Raw genomic sequence first — 18,904 nt, 5'->3', positions numbered from 1 at the left:
TGTTGTATTCCCACACCATGAAGACACCAGAAGGAAATTCTCATAAATGAAGAGCTGCTGGTCATGTTAGCAGCCATTCCCCCAGCGCCTCCACCCTCGCCAGCAGCCCTGCTGATCAACTTCTCCCCCTCCCGCCTGCTGCAGATTAGCTGTTCCGCAGCGTGCAGGAGGTGCTGGAAGGGAGGAGGAGAAGCGGGGACGGGGAGAGGGTGGGGAAGAAATGTGGTGGGAATAGGTGGGGCAGGGGGCTTGGGGAAGGGGTGGACTGAGGGCGGAGCTTGTCAAGCACCCCCCCACCCCGGGTAGAGAGGAAGTTGGAGGCTATGGCAGCCATATCCTCTTCTTCTCCTAATAGGTCAAATAAGAAACAGCATGGGTTTTCCTGCTTGTTGTGCAATCTTTTCATGATTTGGGGTAAATATGGGTTAGGGAAGTTTAGGAAGAAGCTAAGGAGGGGTGATGAATATATAGTAGATAATCTGACACACATGCACACATTTATTTAAGCACCTGTGGCACCCTCGGATACTTGAATAGGAGAAGTGTTCCAGCACATGCTTTGTCTTGTGTCTGATATCAGCGAAAGAAAGGCCACAATTACCTTGACAATAGGACCATATTGTTTCTGTTCCCCACGCCCTCCCTACACACCATTTGTATGCTCTGTGCAAAGTCCAGGAATAATCGCAGTTTCTGGGCTAATGCAGAAACTAGTCTCTCTCTGAGTCCCTGGGAGCACTCATCACCCCAAATGGAGTGGGAAAGGCAGACAGAGTTTGGGTCAGGACACCTATGCTATAATTGGATTTAAATTCCTAAATAACAGCAGTGCAACTCAATACCATATTGAGCATGGAGTTGTGACTACTAGGCATGTGCTAGCCCCCAATCTGTTGTATAATATTTTTCCTTACAGATATATAACTCCTTGAGTCATAAGGTGCACTAGTCTAGTGCTAATATTTTAAAGATGTTTCCTATATAGTCAGTAAATTGCAGATTGAGCACCACTGAGGAGGGGAAAGGAGAGGGTTGGTGCAAACAGCCAGTAAGCACAGTGGAGAGAGAAAGTGCAGAGAGACTAACATTAATGTATAATTAAGGTATAGTGTAAATTTAAATAAAGCACAATCGCTATTTCTGAATAACTCTCTATGTAGATACTCTTATTTGAAAATAAGAGTGCCTTGTTCCTATTTAGCTTAATCCACTTTCAGAGTGGGTTAAGCTAAACAGGAACAAGGCATGCTTATTCTGGAATAAGTGTCTAAACGCACAGAGTTATTCAGGAATAGAACTATTCCATGTGTAGACAATCAGGTCATAAATCCTCAAATATACTGATGCTGTCTAATATATGCCCTAGGTCACCTGAAGTAAAACAAGAATTAGGATTCCAGTCAGGTGAAGAGTGCAGATTAGATCATTTATTACCTGCAGATGCCAGGGCATTAAAACACTCAAGCATTTCCTCAGAAAGCAGTGAATGAGGCAGTTCCTTAATACAATTACCTCTGTATAATTGGAAACTAAATCAATGATGACTATATGATCGGAATATTACTTTAAATAATTTCATTTTTATTACACTATTTTGTTGGTACATTCTACCACCAAATAGGTCATTCATTTTCCTGTTGATTTTGATTTGTGTGTGCATATTAAAAAAAAAACACAAATTTTCAACCTTTCTATTTTTCTAGAGTACATTGTGCATTGCTGTAATTACTTAATCTGAATTATATTAAAACGAAAGATACTTGCTGCATAACTGTGTGGGCAGCAGAGCTCCTTGGCAGCTAAGAGGCAAACAAGAACTTTCTCCCCATCTCTAGACTGCAATGTTATCAGGGGAATCTTGCTCCTCCTTCCAGAGATGAGGAGGCTGCCAGTGGCCTCCTTCGCCTTCTCCTGAAAACAGCAGTTTCAATGTTGTGCCTGGATAGAAATACAAAAATTTTGAAAGTGAATACAGCAAATTTGACGTGACTTGTTTTTTAAACTCAGCATGATTTTGTGCTTTGTGGAAGTCAGGGACAGTTCAATAACAGAGAAACAAACACCCTTTTACTTATTACAATGTTATCAAGTTAACTCCTTGGCAGCAGGAACAGAATTTTTCTTGTATAATGTCCACTGCTGGCAAAAACTGCATGGAAACGGCAGTTTAAAAGAATTACAACCAAATTCTTTTCAAAACTAAAACTAGTCCATTGAGCAAAAGAGTTTGCTTGTGCCAGGGACAATCACAGTCGATGGATATAGCCATAGCACCAGTCATTTTTCAGTGTGAATAAAGAAGGGGACAGTGTAGTGTTCCTCTTGTGGCTTCTAAAATTCTATCACAAAGCAGCTGAATTGTCCTCATAAATCCTTTTAGTGATTTCAAATATGCTAGCCTCAGGAAAGACAATTCTTGTCTTGAAGGGGTTTTAAAATCTAAGGTTTAAAGTACACAACATTTAAATAAGAAAGAAAGCCTGAGGGTCACAAATCCAAAAAATCCCAGTCCTGGTCCCTGGGCTACAAAGTGGGTAGGATCAGCTAAGAAGGGCCTGGGCCCAGGAACTGTAAAAAATGCATTGTTTCTGACTCTGCTGAGCAGAATTTAAAGCTGTTGTCCCCAATGGAGAATGGAAGCAGCTACATGCTCCTGTCGGAGAGTAGGAATGGCATACCATCATAGTGATAGGTGTGAATAAAGTCCTACCTCTTTTCTGTTATAAAGTTAGTGTGATCATGGTGCCACACATTGTGAGAAATCCTGTCCTGTGCTAACAAACTAGGAGAAAGAGAGATCACATGGGTATGCTTGCTCTCCCCTTAATAGTATAATAGGGTCTTTCTCAAGAGGTTAAGAAAACGAAGCGCCTATTGCATCTTGGCCACATGAGGGCATGGTCTGTCAGCTATGAAGCACATCAAGCTACATTGTGGTCAGCAGCTCATTTGCCACATCTGTGTGATCCTGCCTTAACACAGCAAGGTGGCTTTTGTATCATATGTGTGGTTGGCCTCACTCTCCCAACCTCCTGTCTTGTCCAGATCCCTCAATTAAAGATAGAACTTTGCCTCATAGTGGAGTTTATATAAATCTTTTTACATTGAACCCCTTTCTCCACACCAATATTTTCCCAGTGGTGTTATGGTGATCAATTCGAAAGTTAAGAGTTGTTAAAAATACAACATCAATAAGTACTTCCAACACAAAATCACAGATCTCAAATTAACCAAGGGCAAAAGTGCTCAGTCAGTTCTCAAGCAAGACTCTCATTAAATTCAATTAGAGTTTTACCCCAGTCAGGATTTCAGAATCTATCTCAAGCATCTTTCAATATCTTTCAAATAATTTTAAGCAAAGCTAATTTATTTTATTTTTTTTAATTTGAAAATATACAAACTTGCAAGTCTTTTTTAGTTGTATGTTTTAAGCAGCAGGTGGCACTGGTGGTTTCTACCTTCACAATAATATTGTTTCTATATTGTAATAATTGTGAATAGTTACTCAGGTCTTTTAGAAAACAGAGTTTCTCCAAAGCCCTCTTATGCTATAACTTTAATCCAGAAATATCCCAAAACAAATGTTTCCATTTTATAATTGCTAATCTTGTCTTTAAAAAATCAGAGACAATATCTGCAAACACATTCTAATCAACAGAATAAAGTATTTTATTTAAAACAATGCTGCTCAAATTGAAAAAAAAATCAATTTTAATTGAAGCTCTACATGGTAGGGAAAGATTTAATGCCAGAACAAAAATATAGAGAATGAATAAAAGGAGACAATGGAGAAAATGTAATTTTTTAATAAATTATGTATTTTTATATATACTTGATAAAAAAACCCTGCATATGCTATCATACATTTAGTGGGCCTGATTCTTCCATAGGGCATCAACTTACATGGCCCTTGTGCACATGCTCGTTAGCACACAAACACACCTGCTGCAAATTTTCTAGCAGTAACATCTATTTACTGATCTGCATTTTTAGAAGCTCATCACTGTGGTATAAGAACTAGGTGTACAATTCAAAAATGAATATCAGCATGTGTAGTTAATGGCATTTATACATGCAGATTGTATTAGCTACATGCATAGCTATGCATCGAAATTTGAGAGGTGGAAAAGTGCATGTACATTCATGTGCATCAACAAACTTTAATATCTAGAAGTGGAGGCCAAAAGTCTTATATTCAGGCCCTGTATGTACCTGCCTCTATAGAGATATGTTATTTTATCACAAAAAAAGCTGAATGCTCCTCAAGGATTCTTTCTGGGATTGAAGAAGTATTGGGTAGAAACACTTTCTTTAAAAAGTTTTAATTTGAAGAACAGAAAAATGCTAAGGGTTAAGTAACAAGCAAATCAGTAGAACTTCATGTCAAAATGCCTCAGACTCTTTAGTCTAATCAAATGAAAATAACAGCAATAATTTTAATAAAGTTATAGCTCACATTTCATACAGCTTCTTTCACAGAGAAAGATCTCAATGTACTTTCCTATGGTTTAGTGAGAATGGTGTAGTGTGATAAGACAGTTAAATTAAAATGAGATTGGGATGGTTGCATTACTTGTAAGTGGTGAAGGCCAAAGGGTTCCTGCACTGAGGGTGTGAAGACAAGGAGAGGAAGAAAAAATAAATTAACAAGGAACACAAACTAAAATATATATTCAATGCTCCTTTATCTGGCCTGGCCAGAAAGTATGCTTTCGCTTTTATCCTCCCCACACTCGCCAAGCAAACTGTTTGCCATGGTATTTCTATACTGTGATACAATATATATGCCCACTCTAATGGCTCATATTTGCTTCTTTTCACTATTTGTACAACTTTCCATTCGATGGATCATATGGAAAGGACATCTATGCAATTTTTCATGCACAGACACTTTGCGTTATTTGTTCAGTGCTAATGTTCCATGTCTTCCTGGTGCTGTTCTTTTATGATATTGAAAAACTCGATAAATGGTATTCAATAAAACTACCATGTTGAAGGAAATAGTCTGGAACTGGAGCACTTGGAGTCAAAAGGTTTTTTAACTACTGACAGGCCTTTTCCCTTTTTAAAGTTCTGTTTCTCCAGGGTTTCCAGCATTCAACCTGGTTTCAACTGCCAATGGGGTCATTCTTGGATCAGAGCAAACTGGAATTGACCAGTGAAAGAAAAAAAGTGACTTAACTTTTTTGCTCCTGGTCCTCCATCACAATTGCTGTCTTGCTGTCATGCAATATTTCTCCTTGAAATCAAGGACATAGCATAACCAGAATGCTTTGTGTATTCTGCTCGAAAGATTATCTTTCTCACCACGTACAGTTGGTCCAATAAAAGATATTACCTCACATACAATGTCTCTCTAATACCCCGGCACTGACATGGCTACTATAACACTGCATAGACATACCCAGTACATTCAGTGATAGAACGTATGAATTCTCCTTATACATACCGAATATGTCCAGTGACACTGCAGCATGTTCTACCTGAATTACCAGAGCAGAGCAGGTGTATTCTAGGTAAAGGAACCTGGTATATTTAACAAAGGAGAGTCATGTAATTAAAGGCATTCTGATTATAGTTTTCTGGAGTGATTACAGTGACAAATGTGTGATGATGATAATAATGACAGGAGTGGTGTAAATACACCAAGCACTATAATATTAAAGAGACATAAGATCAAATTTCTGCAGTTTATATAAGCCTCTTATTAATGGGAATATTCAGGTTTGTGGTGAGAAACTTTAAACTTTGCACTGGTGTGGCTCACCCTGGTTTTTCAAACCAGGGAAGCTGCATCAGTATACTGGGACAGCACATCTGTGTTAGACATTTGCACAGCTGCAAATCCTCCAGTTAGAAGAAGACCTCAGTTAATGCTTGTAAAGCACTTTGCAGATGAAATTAACTATATAAATGCTATACATAATTCACGTAGAATCTTATTTTAAAATATAAAATAGCATATTTTCAGCTGTTCCAGATTTAAATGACAAACAGGAAATTCAATCTCTTTTCTCTGTCCATGGTCTCAAATCTATAAACCTGACACTATGTACATTCATTTGTATGTTTTGTCCCAACAGAGCAACATCCTTTATTATAGTAGATATGAGAGGATTAAATAACACAGTGATCTATATCATTTAGAACAGGTATATGCACAGTAGTGGAACCACATTTTCAGCAGTGGCAGAGCAAGGATGGGTGATGGGTCATTACTGGTGCCACCTTCAATTATATTTACTGGCTTTAAAAGGAGCCACACATACACCTAAAGGCCGCCATTAGCTCCACCACCGTATATGCATTATGGATACTGATCTTGACCTGTTATAAATTTATAACAAATAACAACATCTTGCATTCTTATAGTGACTTTCACTCCCAAAAGATCACAAATTTAACAAGATTTACTTTCACCCACTGCTGAAATGCACAAACTTCTAGTGATACACATCAGCTGTTTAATACAGCAACATTTGAGGTCAAGAAGTGAAGAATACTGTCTCAGATTTAAATTTCAGGGGGAATTAAAGTAGGAAGAATGTAATTACCTTAGTTGGAAATTAGCCAGTGCACCAGGATTAATGCTCCTATTCTTCTGAAAAGTGTTATGGGATCTTTAATTATCAAAAGTGGTCAGGACTTCATTTGAAAGATGGCACCTCTGCCAAAACAGCTTCCTGTGCTGGGGCACTGCTTTAGGACTAGTAACAGTGCTATTTTCGACGTCTCCGACTCAAGGAATATTTCTAACACACCTCTGACCAACATATTAACCCACAGGTTTCAGAGTAGCAGCCGTGTTAGTCTGTATTCGCAAAAAGAAAAGGAGTACTTGTGGCACCTTAGAGACTAACAAATTTATTAGAGCATAAGCTTTCGTGAGCTACAGCTCACTTCATCGGATGCATTTGGTGGAAAAAACAGAGGAGAGATTTATATACACACACACAGAGAACATGAAACAATGGGTTTATCATACACACTGTAAGGAGAGGTTTCAGAGTAGCAGCCGTCTTAGTCTGTATTCGCAAAAAGAAAAGGAGTACTTGTGGCACCTTAGAGACTAACAAATTAGAGCATAAGCTTTCGTGAGCTACAGCTCACTTCATCGGATGCATCCGATGAAGTGAGCTGTAGCTCACGAAAGCTTATGCTCTAATAAATTTGTTAGTCTCTAAGGTGCCACAAGTACTCCTTTTCTTTTTACTGTAAGGAGAGTGATCACTTAAGATAAGCCATCACCCACAGCAGGGGGGGGAAGGAGGAAAACCTTTCATGGTGACAAGCAGGTAGGCTAATTCCAGCAGTTAACAAGAATATCAGAGGAACAGTGGGGGGTGGGGTGGGAGGGAGAAATACCATGGGGAAATAGTTTTACTTTGTGTAATGGCTCATCCATTCCCAGTCTCTATTCAAGCCTAAGTTAATTGTATCCAGTTTGCAAATTAATTCCAATTCAGCAGTCTCTCGTTGGAGTCTGTTTTTGAAGCTTTTTTGTTGAAGTATAGCCACTCTTAGGTCTGTGATCGAGTGACCAGAGAGATTGAAGTGTTCTCCAACTGGTTTTTGAATGTTATAATTCTTGACGTCTGATTTGTGTCCATTCATTCTTTTACGTAGAGACTGTCCAGTTTGGCCAATGTACATGGCAGAGGGGCATTGCTGGCACATGATGGCATATATCACATTGGTAGATGCGCAGGTGAATGAGCCTCTAATAGTGTGGCTGATGTGATTAGGCCCTATGATGGTATCCCCTGAATAGATATGTGGACAGAGTTGGCAACGGGCTTTGATGCAAGGATAGGTTCCTGGGTTAGTGGTTCTGTTGTGTGGTGTGTGGTTGCTGGTGAGTATTTGCTTCAGATTGGGGGGCTGTCTGTAAGCAAGGACTGGTCTATCTCCCAAGATCTGAGAGAGCGATGGCTCGTCCTTCAGGATAGGTTGTAGATCCTTGATGATGCGTTGGAGAGGTTTTAGTTGGGGGCTGAAGGTGATGGCTAGTGGCGTTCTGTTGTTTTCTTTGTTGGGCCTGTCCTGTAGTAGGTGACTTCTGGGTACTCTTCTGGCTCTGTCAATCTGTTTCTTCACTTCAGCAGGTGGTTATTGTAGTTGTAGGAATGCATGATAGAGATCTTGTAGGTGTTTGTCTCTGTCTGAGGGGTTGGAGCAAATGCGGTTATATCGTAGCGCTTGGCTGTAGACAATGGATCGAGTGGTATGATCTGGATGAAAGCTAGAGGCATGTAGGAAGGAATAGCGGTCAGTAGGTTTCCGATATAGGGTGGTGTTTATGTGACCATCGCTTATTAGCACCGTAGTGTCCAGGAAGTGGATCTCTTGTGTGGACTGGTCCAGGCTGAGGTTGATGGTGGGATGGAAATTGTTGAAATCATGGTGGAATTCCTCAAGAGCTTCTTTTCCATGGGTCCAGATGATGAAGATGTCATCAATGTAGTGCAAGTAGAGTAGGGGCATTAGGGGACGAGAGCTGAGGAAGCGTTGTTCTAAGTCAGCCATAAAAATGTTGGCATACTGTGGGGCCATGCGGGTACCCATCGCAGTGCCGCTGATTTGAAGGTATACATTGTCACCAAATGTGAAATAGTTATGGGTCAGGACAAAGTCACAAAGTTCTGCCACCAGGTTAGCCGTGACAGTATCGGGGATACTGTTCCTGACGGCTTGTAGTCCATCTTTGTGTGGAATGTTGGTGTAGAGGGCTTCTACATCCATAGTGGCTAGGATGGTATTTTTAGGAAGATCACCAATGGACTGTAGTTTCCTCAGGAAATCGGTGGTGTCTCGAAGATAGCTGGGAGTGCTGGTAACGAAGGGCCTGAGGAGGGAGTCTACATAGCCAGACAATCCTGCTGTCAGGGTGCCAATGCCTGAGATGATGGGGCGTCCAGGATTTCCAGGTTTATGGATCTTGGGTAGCAGATAGAATACCCCAGGTCGGGGCTCCAGGGGTGTGTCTGTGCGGATTTGTTCTTGTGCTTTTTCAGGGAGTTTCTTGAGCAAATGCTGTAGTTTCTTTTGGTAACTCTCAGTGGGATCAGAGGGTAATGGCTTGTAGAAAGTGGTGTTGGAGAGCTGCCTAGTAGCCTCTTGTTCATACTCCGACCTATTCATGATGACGACAGCACCTCCTTTGTCAGCCTTTTTGATTATGATGTCAGAGTTGTTTCTGAGGCTGTGGATGGCACTGTGTTCTGCATGGCTGAGGTTATGGGGTAAGCGATGCTGCTTTTCCACAATTTCAGCTCGTGCACGTCGGCGGAAGCAGTCTATGTAGAAATCCAGGCTGCTGTTTCGACCTTCAGGAGGAGTCCACCCAGAATCCTTCTTTTTGTAGTGTTGGCAGGAAGGTCTCTGTGGGTTAATATGTTGGTCAGAGGTGTGTTGGAAATATTCCTTGAGTCTGAGACGTCGAAAATAGGATTCTAGGTCACCACAGAACTGTATCATGTTCGTGGGGGTGGAGGGGCAAAAGGAGAGGCCCCGAGATAGGACAGATTCTTCTGCTGGGCTAAGAGTATAGTTGGATAGATTAACAATATTGCTGGGTGGGTTACGGGAACCATTGTTGTGGCCCCTTGTGGCATATAGTAGTTTAGATAGCTTAGTGTCCTTTTTCTTTTGTAGAGAAGCAAAGTGTGTTTTGTAAATGGCTTGTCTAGTTTTTGTAAAGTCTAGCCACGAGGAAGTTTGTGTGGAAGGTTGGTTCTTTATGAGAGTATCCAGTTTTGAGAGCTCATTCTTAATCTTTCCCTGTTTGCTATAGAGGATGTTAATCAGGTGGTTCCGCAGTTTCCTTGAGAGTGTGTGGCACAAGCTGTCAGCATAGTCTGTGTGGTATGTAGATTGTAATGGATTTTTTACCTTCAGTCCTTTCGGTATGATGTCCATCTGTTTGCATTTGGAGAGGAAGATGATGTCTGTCTGTATCTGTGCGAGTTTTTTCATGAAGTTGACAGATTTCCACTCTATACGGCTAAATTCAGTGCCTTGCATAATGACAGGTTTCAGAGTAGCAGCCATGTTAGTCTGTATTCGCAAAAAGAAAAGGAGTACTTGTGGCACCTTAGAGACTAACAAATTTATTAGAGCATAAGCTTTCGTGACCTACAGCTCACTTCATCGGATGCATTTGGTGGAAAAAACAGAGGAGAGATTTATATACACACACACAGAGAACATGAAACAATGGGTTTATCATACACACTGTAAGGAGAGTGATCACTTAAGATAAGCCAAAGGAAAAGGAGTACCGGTGGCACCTTAGAGACTAACAAATTTATTAGAGCATAAGCTTTCGTGAGCTACAGCTCACTTCATCGGATGCATTTGCAAATGCATCCAAATGCATCTGATGAAGTGAGCTGTAGCTCACGAAAGCTTATGCTCTAATAAATTTGTTAGTCTCTAAGGTGCCACCGGTACTCCTTTTCCTTTTGCGAATACAGACTAACAGGGCTGCTACTCTGAAACTTAAGATAAGCCATCACCCACAGCAGGAGGGGGAAAAGGAGGAAAACCTTCCATGGTGACAAGCAGGTAGGCTAATTCCAGCAGTTAACAAGAATATCAGAGGAACAGTGGGGGGTGGGGTGGGGGGGAGAAATACCATGGGGAAATAGTTTTACTTTGTGTAATGACTCATCCATTCCCAGTCTCTATTCAAGCCTAAGTTAATTGTATCCAGTTTGCAAATTAATTCCAATTCAGCAGTCTCTCCTTGGAGTCTGTTTTTTTTTGTTCATACCACTCGATCCATTGTCTACAGCCAAGCGCTACGATATAACCGCATTTGCTCCAACCCCTCAGACAGAGACAAACACCTACAAGATCTCTATCATGCATTCCTACAACTACAATACCCACCTGCTGAAGTGAAGAAACAGATTGACAGAGCCAGAAGAGTACCCAGAAGTCACCTACTACAGGACAGGCCCAACAAAGAAAACAACAGAACGCCACTAGCCATCACCTTCAGCCCCCAACTAAAACCTCTCCAACGCATCATCAAGGATCTACAACCTATCCTGAAGGACGAGCCATCGCTCTCTCAGATCTTGGGAGATAGACCAGTCCTTGCTTACAGACAGCCCCCCAATCTGAAGCAAATACTCACCAGCAACCACACACCACACAACAGAACCACTAACCCAGGAACCTATCCTTGCAACAAAGCCCGTTGCCAACTCTGTCCACATATCTATTCAGGGGATACCATCATAGGGCCTAATCACATCAGCCACACTATCAGAGGCTCATTCACCTGCGCATCTACCAATGTGATATATGCCATCATGTGCCAGCAATGCCCCTCTGCCATGTACATTGGCCAAACTGGACAGTCTCTACGTAAAAGAATGAATGGACACAAATCAGACGTCAAGAATTATAACATTCAAAAACCAGTTGGAGAACACTTCAATCTCTCTGGTCACTCGATCACAGACCTAAGAGTGGCTATACTTCAACAAAAAAGCTTCAAAAACAGACTCCAACGAGAGACTGCTGAATTGGAATTAATTTGCAAACTGGATACAATTAACTTAGGCTTGAATAGAGACTGGGAATGGATGAGTCATTACACAAAGTAAAACTATTTCCCCATGGTATTTCTCCCCCCCACCCCACCCCCCACTGTTCCTCTGATATTCTTGTTAACTGCTGGAATTAGCCTACCTGCTTGTCACCATGGAAGGTTTTCCTCCTTTCCCCCCCCCTGCTGTGGGTGATGGCTTATCTTAAGTGATCACTCTCCTTACAGTGTGTATGATAAACCCATTGTTTCATGTTCTCTGTGTGTGTGTATATAAATCTCTCCTCTGTTTTTTCCACCAAATGCATCCGATGAAGTGAGCTGTAGCTCACGAAAGCTTATGCTCTAATAAATTTGTTAGTCTCTAAGGTGCCACAAGTACTCCTTTTCTTTATATTAACCCACAGAGACCTTCCTACCAACACTACAAAAAGAAAGATTCTGGGTGGACTCCTCCTAAAGGTCGAAACAACAGACTGGACTTCTACATAGAGTGCTTCCGCCGACGTGCATGAGCTGAAATTGTGGAAAAGCAGCATCACTTGCCCCATAACCTCAACCGTGCTGAACACAATGCCATCCACAGCCTCAGAAACAACTCTGACATCATAATCAAAAAGGCTGACAAAGGAGGTGCTGTCGTCATCATGAATAGGTCGGAATATGAACAAGAGGCTACTAGGCAGCTCTCCAACACCACTTTCTACAAGCCATTACCCTCTGATCCCACTGAGAGTTACCAAAAGAAACTATAGCATTTGCTCAAGAAACTCCCTGAAAAAGCACAAGAACAAATCTGCACAGACACACCCCTAGAATCCCGACCTGGGGTATTCTATCTGCTACCCAAGATCCATAAACCTGGAAATCCTGGATGCCCCATCATCTCAGGCATTGGCACCCTGACAGCAGGATTGTCTGGCTATGTAGACTCCCTCCTCAGGCCCTTCGTTACCAGCACTCCCAGCTATCTTCGAGACATCACTGACTTCCTGAGGAAACTACAATCCATTGGTGATCTTCCTAAAAATACCATCCTAGCCACTATGGATGTAGAAGCCCTCTACACCAACATTCCACACAAAGATGGACTACAAGCCATCAGGAACAGTATCCCCGATAATGTCACGGCTAACCTGGTGGCTGAACTTTGTGACTTTGTCCTGACCCATAACTATTTCACATTTGGGAACAATGTATACCTTCAAATCAGCGGCACTGCGATGGGTACCCGCATGGCCCCACAGTATGCCAACATTTTTATGGCTGACTTAGAACAACGCTTCCTCAGCTCTCATCCCCTAATACCCCTACTATACTTGCGCTACATTGATGACATCTTCATCATCTGGACCCATGGAAAAGAAGCCCTTGAGGAATTCCACCATGATTTCAACAATTTCCATCCCACCATCAACCTCAGACTGGACCAGTCCACACAAGAGATCCACTTCCTGGACACTACAGTGCTAATAAGCGATGGTCACATAAACACCACCCTATATCAGAACCCTACTGACCGCTATTCCTACCTACATGCCTCTAGCTTTCATCCAGATCATACCACACGATCCATTGTCTACAGCCAAGCTCTATGATATAACCGCATTTGCTCCAACCCCTCAGACAGAGACAAACACCTACAAGATCTCTATCATGCATTCCTACAACTACAATACCCACCTGTTGAAGTGAAGAAACAGATTGACAGAGCCAGAAGAGTACCCAGAAGTCACCTACTACAGGACAGGCCCAACAAAGAAAATAACAGAACGCCACTAGCCATCACCTCCAGCCCCCAACTAAAGCCTCTCCAACGCATCATCAAGAATCTACAACTCATCCTGAAGGACGACCCATCACTCTCACAGATCTTGGGAGACAGGCCAGTCCTTGCTTACAGACAGCCTCCCAATCTGAAGCAAATACTCACCAGCAACCACACACCACACAACAGAACCACTAACCCAGGAACCTATCCTTGCAACAAAGCCCGTTGCCAACTCTGCCCACATATCTATCTATTCAGGGGACACCATCATAGGGCCTAATCACATCAGCCACACTATCAGAGGCTCGTTCACCTGCGCATCTACCCATGTGATATATGCCATCATGTGCCAGCAATGCCCCGCTGCCATGTACATTGGTCAAACTGGACAGTCTCTACGTAAAAGAATGAATGGACACAAATCAGACGTCAAGAATTATAACATTCAAAAACCAATTGGAGAACACTTCAATCTCTCTGGTCACTCGATTACAGACCTGAGGGTGGCTATTCTTCAACAAAAAAACTTCAAAAACAGACTCCAACGAGAGACTGCGGAATTGGAATTAATTTGCAAACTGGATACAATTAATTTAGGCTTGAATAGAGACTGGGAATGGATGAGTCATTACACAAAGTAAAACTATTTCCCCATGTTATTTCTCCCCCCCCACCCCCCACTGTTCCTCAGATGTTCTTGTTAACTGCTGGAAATAGCCTACCTTGCTTGTCACCATGAAAGGTTTTCCTCCCTCCCCCCCTGCTGCTGGTGATGGCTCATCTTAAGTGATCACTCTCTTTACAGTGTGTATGATAAAACCCATTGTTTCATGTTCTCTCTGTGTGTATATAAATCTCCCCTCTGTATTTTCCACCAAATGCATCCGATGAAGTGAGCTGTAGCTCACGAAAGCTTATGATCAAATAAATTTGTTAGTCTCTAAGGTGCCACAGGTACTCCTTTTCTTGGTGCTACCTACTAAATCTACACTTTCAGAACTCTGGGGTTTCTCCTGGAGGCCTCTCTTCCAAGAACTGAACATGCATAAACTGTGAGACCTGGTCGTACTACTGCAGGGCCAGCATAACAGTATACCTCCCAGGGTAATGTCCTCAAACCCAAAACTATGGACTTAACTCAGACTGAGTTTACCTTTACCTTCCAATACCTTCTGTGAAAACAGGCAGTAAAATTGCACCATGCACACTTCTTCATGGATGTAGATCCATATACGCCTTGATGTACAGCTTCATATTGCAAACTACAGTACTGTTCCACAGCTAAACAGCACAGGATTTCTAGGAGTAGGAATAAAATAACGTTGTAAAGTAATAATTCTTTGGTGGGTTGCAAGGAACTAAGCAAAGTTACTTAGAGCTGTGGGGAAGTATCTAGGAGAGTCATTCAGAGCAATCCTCTCCTATGAGTGTCTCAGGAGTTCCCATTATGGTTATCAGTTTATATTTAGAGTTTTGAGAAATGTGTTGGAATTTCCATAGATCCCTGCTTTCCTATTATCATGCCTGGTGCTTCCATGGCAGCTGCCATATTAGTTAATAACTGTGGGGTGAGATCTGGTGGGAGTGACATTCCTTTTCCTCTCCAATTCTATTAGATACTCCTGTGAGGGTTGCTAAATCAGCTCAGAGATGTGGGGACAGAACTGATGGTGACATGGAAGGATCTAGTGGGGTGTGATGGTGAAGAGATCTGGTGGGATGGGTGGGGAAGAATCTAGTATGATCTGTTAAGGAGCTGATCAGTTGGGGTGTGGCAGGATCAGTTGGGAAGGTATCCAGTGAATCTGCTGGGCTGTGATATTGTGGGATGGGGAAATGGATCTGGTACATTGGAATCTGCTGAGATTAGGCAGGCAAGGATCTGTCAGATCTGGTGGAAATGGGATGAGTTATGGTAAACTGGGAAAGGTTTGATAAATTGTGGCAGGATCTGGTGGGGATAGGTTGATAAAGGATCTGGATGGGGAAGCAATGTGGTAGACATGGAGATGGATCTGGTGAGTTGGAATAGATTGAGGAGAGATATGTTGGAATGGGGAGGGATCTGGGAATCACTTGATGTTTCCGATGCAGTGAGCTGTAGCTCAGGAAAGCTTATGCTCTAATAAATTTGTTAGTCTCTAAGGTGCCACAAGTACTCCTTTACTTGATGTTTGATGTTTGTGGCAGGGATGGGATCTGATGGGGGTGGGTGGTTCTGGGGAGAGATGTGAGAGGATGGGGGCCAGGTGTGTGTGTGTGTGTGTGTGTGTGGCAGTGACGGGAGGAAAGAGGAGGGGCCCAGACGCGCTGCTTTGTAGCAGGGCTCTGGGGGGGACTGGCAGGTTTAGGGCAGGGAGGGACTCGGACGGGGTCAGGGTGGTTTGTGACAGGACAGGGTTGTGAGGATGAGCGGGGCGCGGCCGGGCCGAGTCAGCATGGCCTGCCACCCCCGCGCTGCTCCGTGTGACCGCTGTTGCCGGGATAAGGGCCGCCTCTCCGGCTCCCGCGCCCGTGAGTGGCTGGGGCGAAGGCGGGGCGGAACGGGAGGCGGCTCGCTGTCCCAGCCGCCCGCGTCCGGGGCCGCCCGCTTCACTCCCCCCAGCAGCGTCGAAGCGAGCAGCGGGACAGTGAGCGAGGGTCGCCGCGCCGGGGGTGGCTGTGCCCGCTGCCGCCAGCATGATGGAGCTCGAGGTGCCGCCCGCCCCGCAGGTGAGAGCCGGGGTCTGGACCCCCGGGCCCCTCTGCCGGGAGGGAGATGCTCCCGGGCGGGAGGCCGGGGTGCCGCTGGCGCGTGCCGCCCCCAGCGAAGCCCCCGCTGCCCTAAGCTGTGGGGCGGTCCCGGCCGGGTGCTGACACGCCGGGTCACGGGGGGCTGCTGGATGTCAGGCGAAGGGGGGTGGCGCAAGAGCGGCAGCCCCGCCTCTGCAGACGGGGCCTGCCCGGCTTCCCCCGGCTCCGGGAACGTGATGAGTCACTGGGGCCGGCTAGGGGGTAGGCTGTTTCCCGCTGGGTCCTGGGCAAGGCGGGCGGGCAGAGCGGAGCCGAGCACGGTACCTTCTGGGCCCAGGGAGCAGCCCTGGCGCGGAGTCCCCTGTGCTCCTGGGAAACTGGCGCGTCGGGGTGGTGGGCGCCCAAAACTAGCAGCCGCTTCTGATCTTCTGAGAGCTTGGGACTTACCCTTTTGTGACTCAGTTTCCCCATCTGCACAATGTTTCCCCTTGGAAGAAGCCTGAAATGTGGGTCAGGCAAAGCCAGTAACAGCCACCTGTGGTGCCAACAAATCTTATACAGGGGCCGCCCCTCCGTGCAAGGAGCCGTGGGAGGGTCAAGAGTGGATCCTCTGCACCCTCCCACTTCTAGTCAGCCTCACCTCCCAGAGATGTAGATCAGATCCTCTTGATTTTCTGAAAAATCTATCGACTGAGGAAGCTAGGGTGAGATCAAAATGCTCTGTGAGTGAAAATGGGTTGCAAAGCTTTCTGTTTTAGCTGTAAGGGATAGAAGCCATAGCAAGCATTATTTTCAAAGAGTCTCTTTAACCGCAACAGATTTAACTAAATATAAAAGATTATTTCTTTTACTACGTCCCCACTTCCCCCAGCATGCACTGTAACAGCTGACTCCTTTCCAAATTTTACTACAGCCTTGAAAATCTTAACTACATCACTTTAGTACCTGGTAACATTCAGGATAGCTAGTATGGGTAAGAGAGATTGCAATGCTGATTTGGGCAGTGGCCTTCCGAGATGCTGGAACTGGCTTGAAGTCATTTCCATCATATACAGGGTTTACAGTTTGGTTCAATAGCTCTCAGCATCTCCATTACACAAATTGGTTCAGCACCTTGGTGGCCCTCAAGACCCCATGGATCTGTGTGATATTTAGTCTGCATAAAATATAAAACATGTCACTGCACTAGAATTTTGAAGGCCCTGCATTTCTTATTCCTTATTTAGGTGAATTATCTTAGTGTGGGTGGCTTTTGGCTTTAGTTGAAAGTTGATTGTCGTCTGTCACAATTTCCCTAAATGGGCCCTTAGCGTGCGATCTTTAGTGTGCTGAGCCAGGAACAAGTTGGAGCTATTGCACAATCATTTAGTTCCCCAGGGCTGTTATGTTTTTGGAATTAGCCTTTCAAGTGCAGCTTCAAAATGTGTAAACGAGCATATATAGTGCTGTGTTGCCTTAGCTAATTTAAAGGGTGGTGGGTATAATCTCTGTTTTGCTATCTGAACATAAGTTTTAAATATTAAAAATTGTCTTTCAACTATTTTGTGCTAGCTTTATCTCCTGATTCTGCATAAAATTATATGTAGAGTGGAGTAGTTTCACTCCATAACAAGTTTCTTCAGGGGCATAAAATGACATTCTGTTTCATAATCTTGTGCTACCAAATGTATCAATTGTCTAAATGCAGAAAAAATTAATCGAAGTTATTTCACTCCTTTATAGAAAACTAGTTTTTAAAGGGTGGAGAGAATAGTTTGAAAAGTAAACCAATTTATTCTCCAGTTTCAGTTTATAGATGTCTTGTGTTCATTTTTTCCCCTCTTGTTTATAGGGAAATATGTGGAATAAATTCAGGAGTAAAATTGTGTATTCTAAATTTCATGTCCTATGTTTAGGTTCATTCTAATCTTGGTCATATGAATTATGCTTGTACAAACATTTAGATAACACAGTGGCGAGCATATATATGTTTCTCAGGGGCTAGATATCCTATACCCTTTCTTTAGGGCGGTGGTTCTCAACCAGGGATATAAATTTATTAGAGCATAAGCTTTCATGAGCTACAGCTCACTTCATCGGATGCAGCTCACGAAAGCTTATGCTCTAATAAATTTGTTAGTCTCTAAGGTGCCACAAGTACTCCTTTTCTTTTTGCGAATACAGACTAACAGGGCTGCTACTCTGAAACCAGGGATATGTATGTGTACCTCCTGGGGGTCCACAGAGGTCTTACAGCCGGTACATCAACTCATCTAGATACAGTATTTGCCTAGTTTTACAACAGGCTACATGAAAAGCACAAAGTCAGTACAAACTAAAATTCCATACAATGACTTGTTCATACTGCTCTATATACAAAACACTGAAATGTAAGTACAAGATTTATATTCCAATTGATTTATAATGTAAAAATGAGAAAGTAAGCAATTTTTCAGTAAGTGTGCTGTGACACATCTGTATTTTTATGTCTGATTTTTGTAAGCAAGTCTTTTTTAAGTGAGGTGAAACTTGGGGGTATGCAAGACCAAATAAGACTCCTAAAAGGGGTACAGTAGTCTGGAAAGATTGAAAACCACTGTTTTAGGGGATAGCATCCATTCACAAAGTTTCAGCTACACCTTTATGTCACCTTAGAGACTAACAAATTTATTAGAGCATAAGCTTTCATGGGCTACAGCCCACTTCATCGGATTCATAGAATGGAACATATAGTAAGCGATCATGCGCGCACACACACACACAGGTTTCAGATTTCAGAGTAGCAGCCGTGTTAGTCTGTATTCGCAAAAAGAAAAGGAGTACCCGTGGCACCTCAGAGACTAACAAATTTATTAGAGCAT

General features: G+C 43.2%; 1 protein-coding gene and 1 long non-coding RNA gene across 4 annotated transcripts in view; one reads left to right on the top strand and one right to left on the bottom strand.

Moving 5' to 3' along the window:
• Nucleotides 1–1,407: 1,407 nt before the first annotated feature.
• On the bottom strand, nucleotides 1,408–17,024 carry LOC122458138. Its single transcript, XR_006278019.1, has 5 exons — nucleotides 17,010–17,024; nucleotides 16,512–16,784; nucleotides 14,491–14,630; nucleotides 5,450–5,526; nucleotides 1,408–1,938 (listed from the first exon to the last, which is right to left on the bottom strand). It is a non-coding gene; the product is annotated as an uncharacterized LOC122458138 (long non-coding RNA).
• The window catches only part of NFE2L2 (nuclear factor, erythroid 2 like 2), a 52,141-nt gene continuing 48,858 nt past the window's right edge, over nucleotides 15,622–18,904 (top strand). Inside the window, exon 1 of one of the 3 annotated variants that reach the window (XM_038422089.2) lies at nucleotides 15,622–16,043. In XM_038422089.2, the coding sequence (XP_038278017.1) occupies nucleotides 16,011–16,043 (33 nt within the window). In that variant the 5' untranslated portion in view covers nucleotides 15,622–16,010. The remainder of the gene's footprint in view (nucleotides 16,044–18,904) is intronic. The other 2 variants (XM_043505389.1, XM_043505390.1) reach the window with 2 other exon arrangements.

Source organism: Dermochelys coriacea, chromosome 11, assembly GCF_009764565.3.
Source record: "Dermochelys coriacea isolate rDerCor1 chromosome 11, rDerCor1.pri.v4, whole genome shotgun sequence".
Lineage (NCBI taxonomy): Eukaryota > Metazoa > Chordata > Testudines > Dermochelyidae > Dermochelys > Dermochelys coriacea.
The sequence above is the reverse complement of the archived record's forward strand: the minus strand, read 5'-3'. Positions and strand labels throughout refer to the sequence as shown.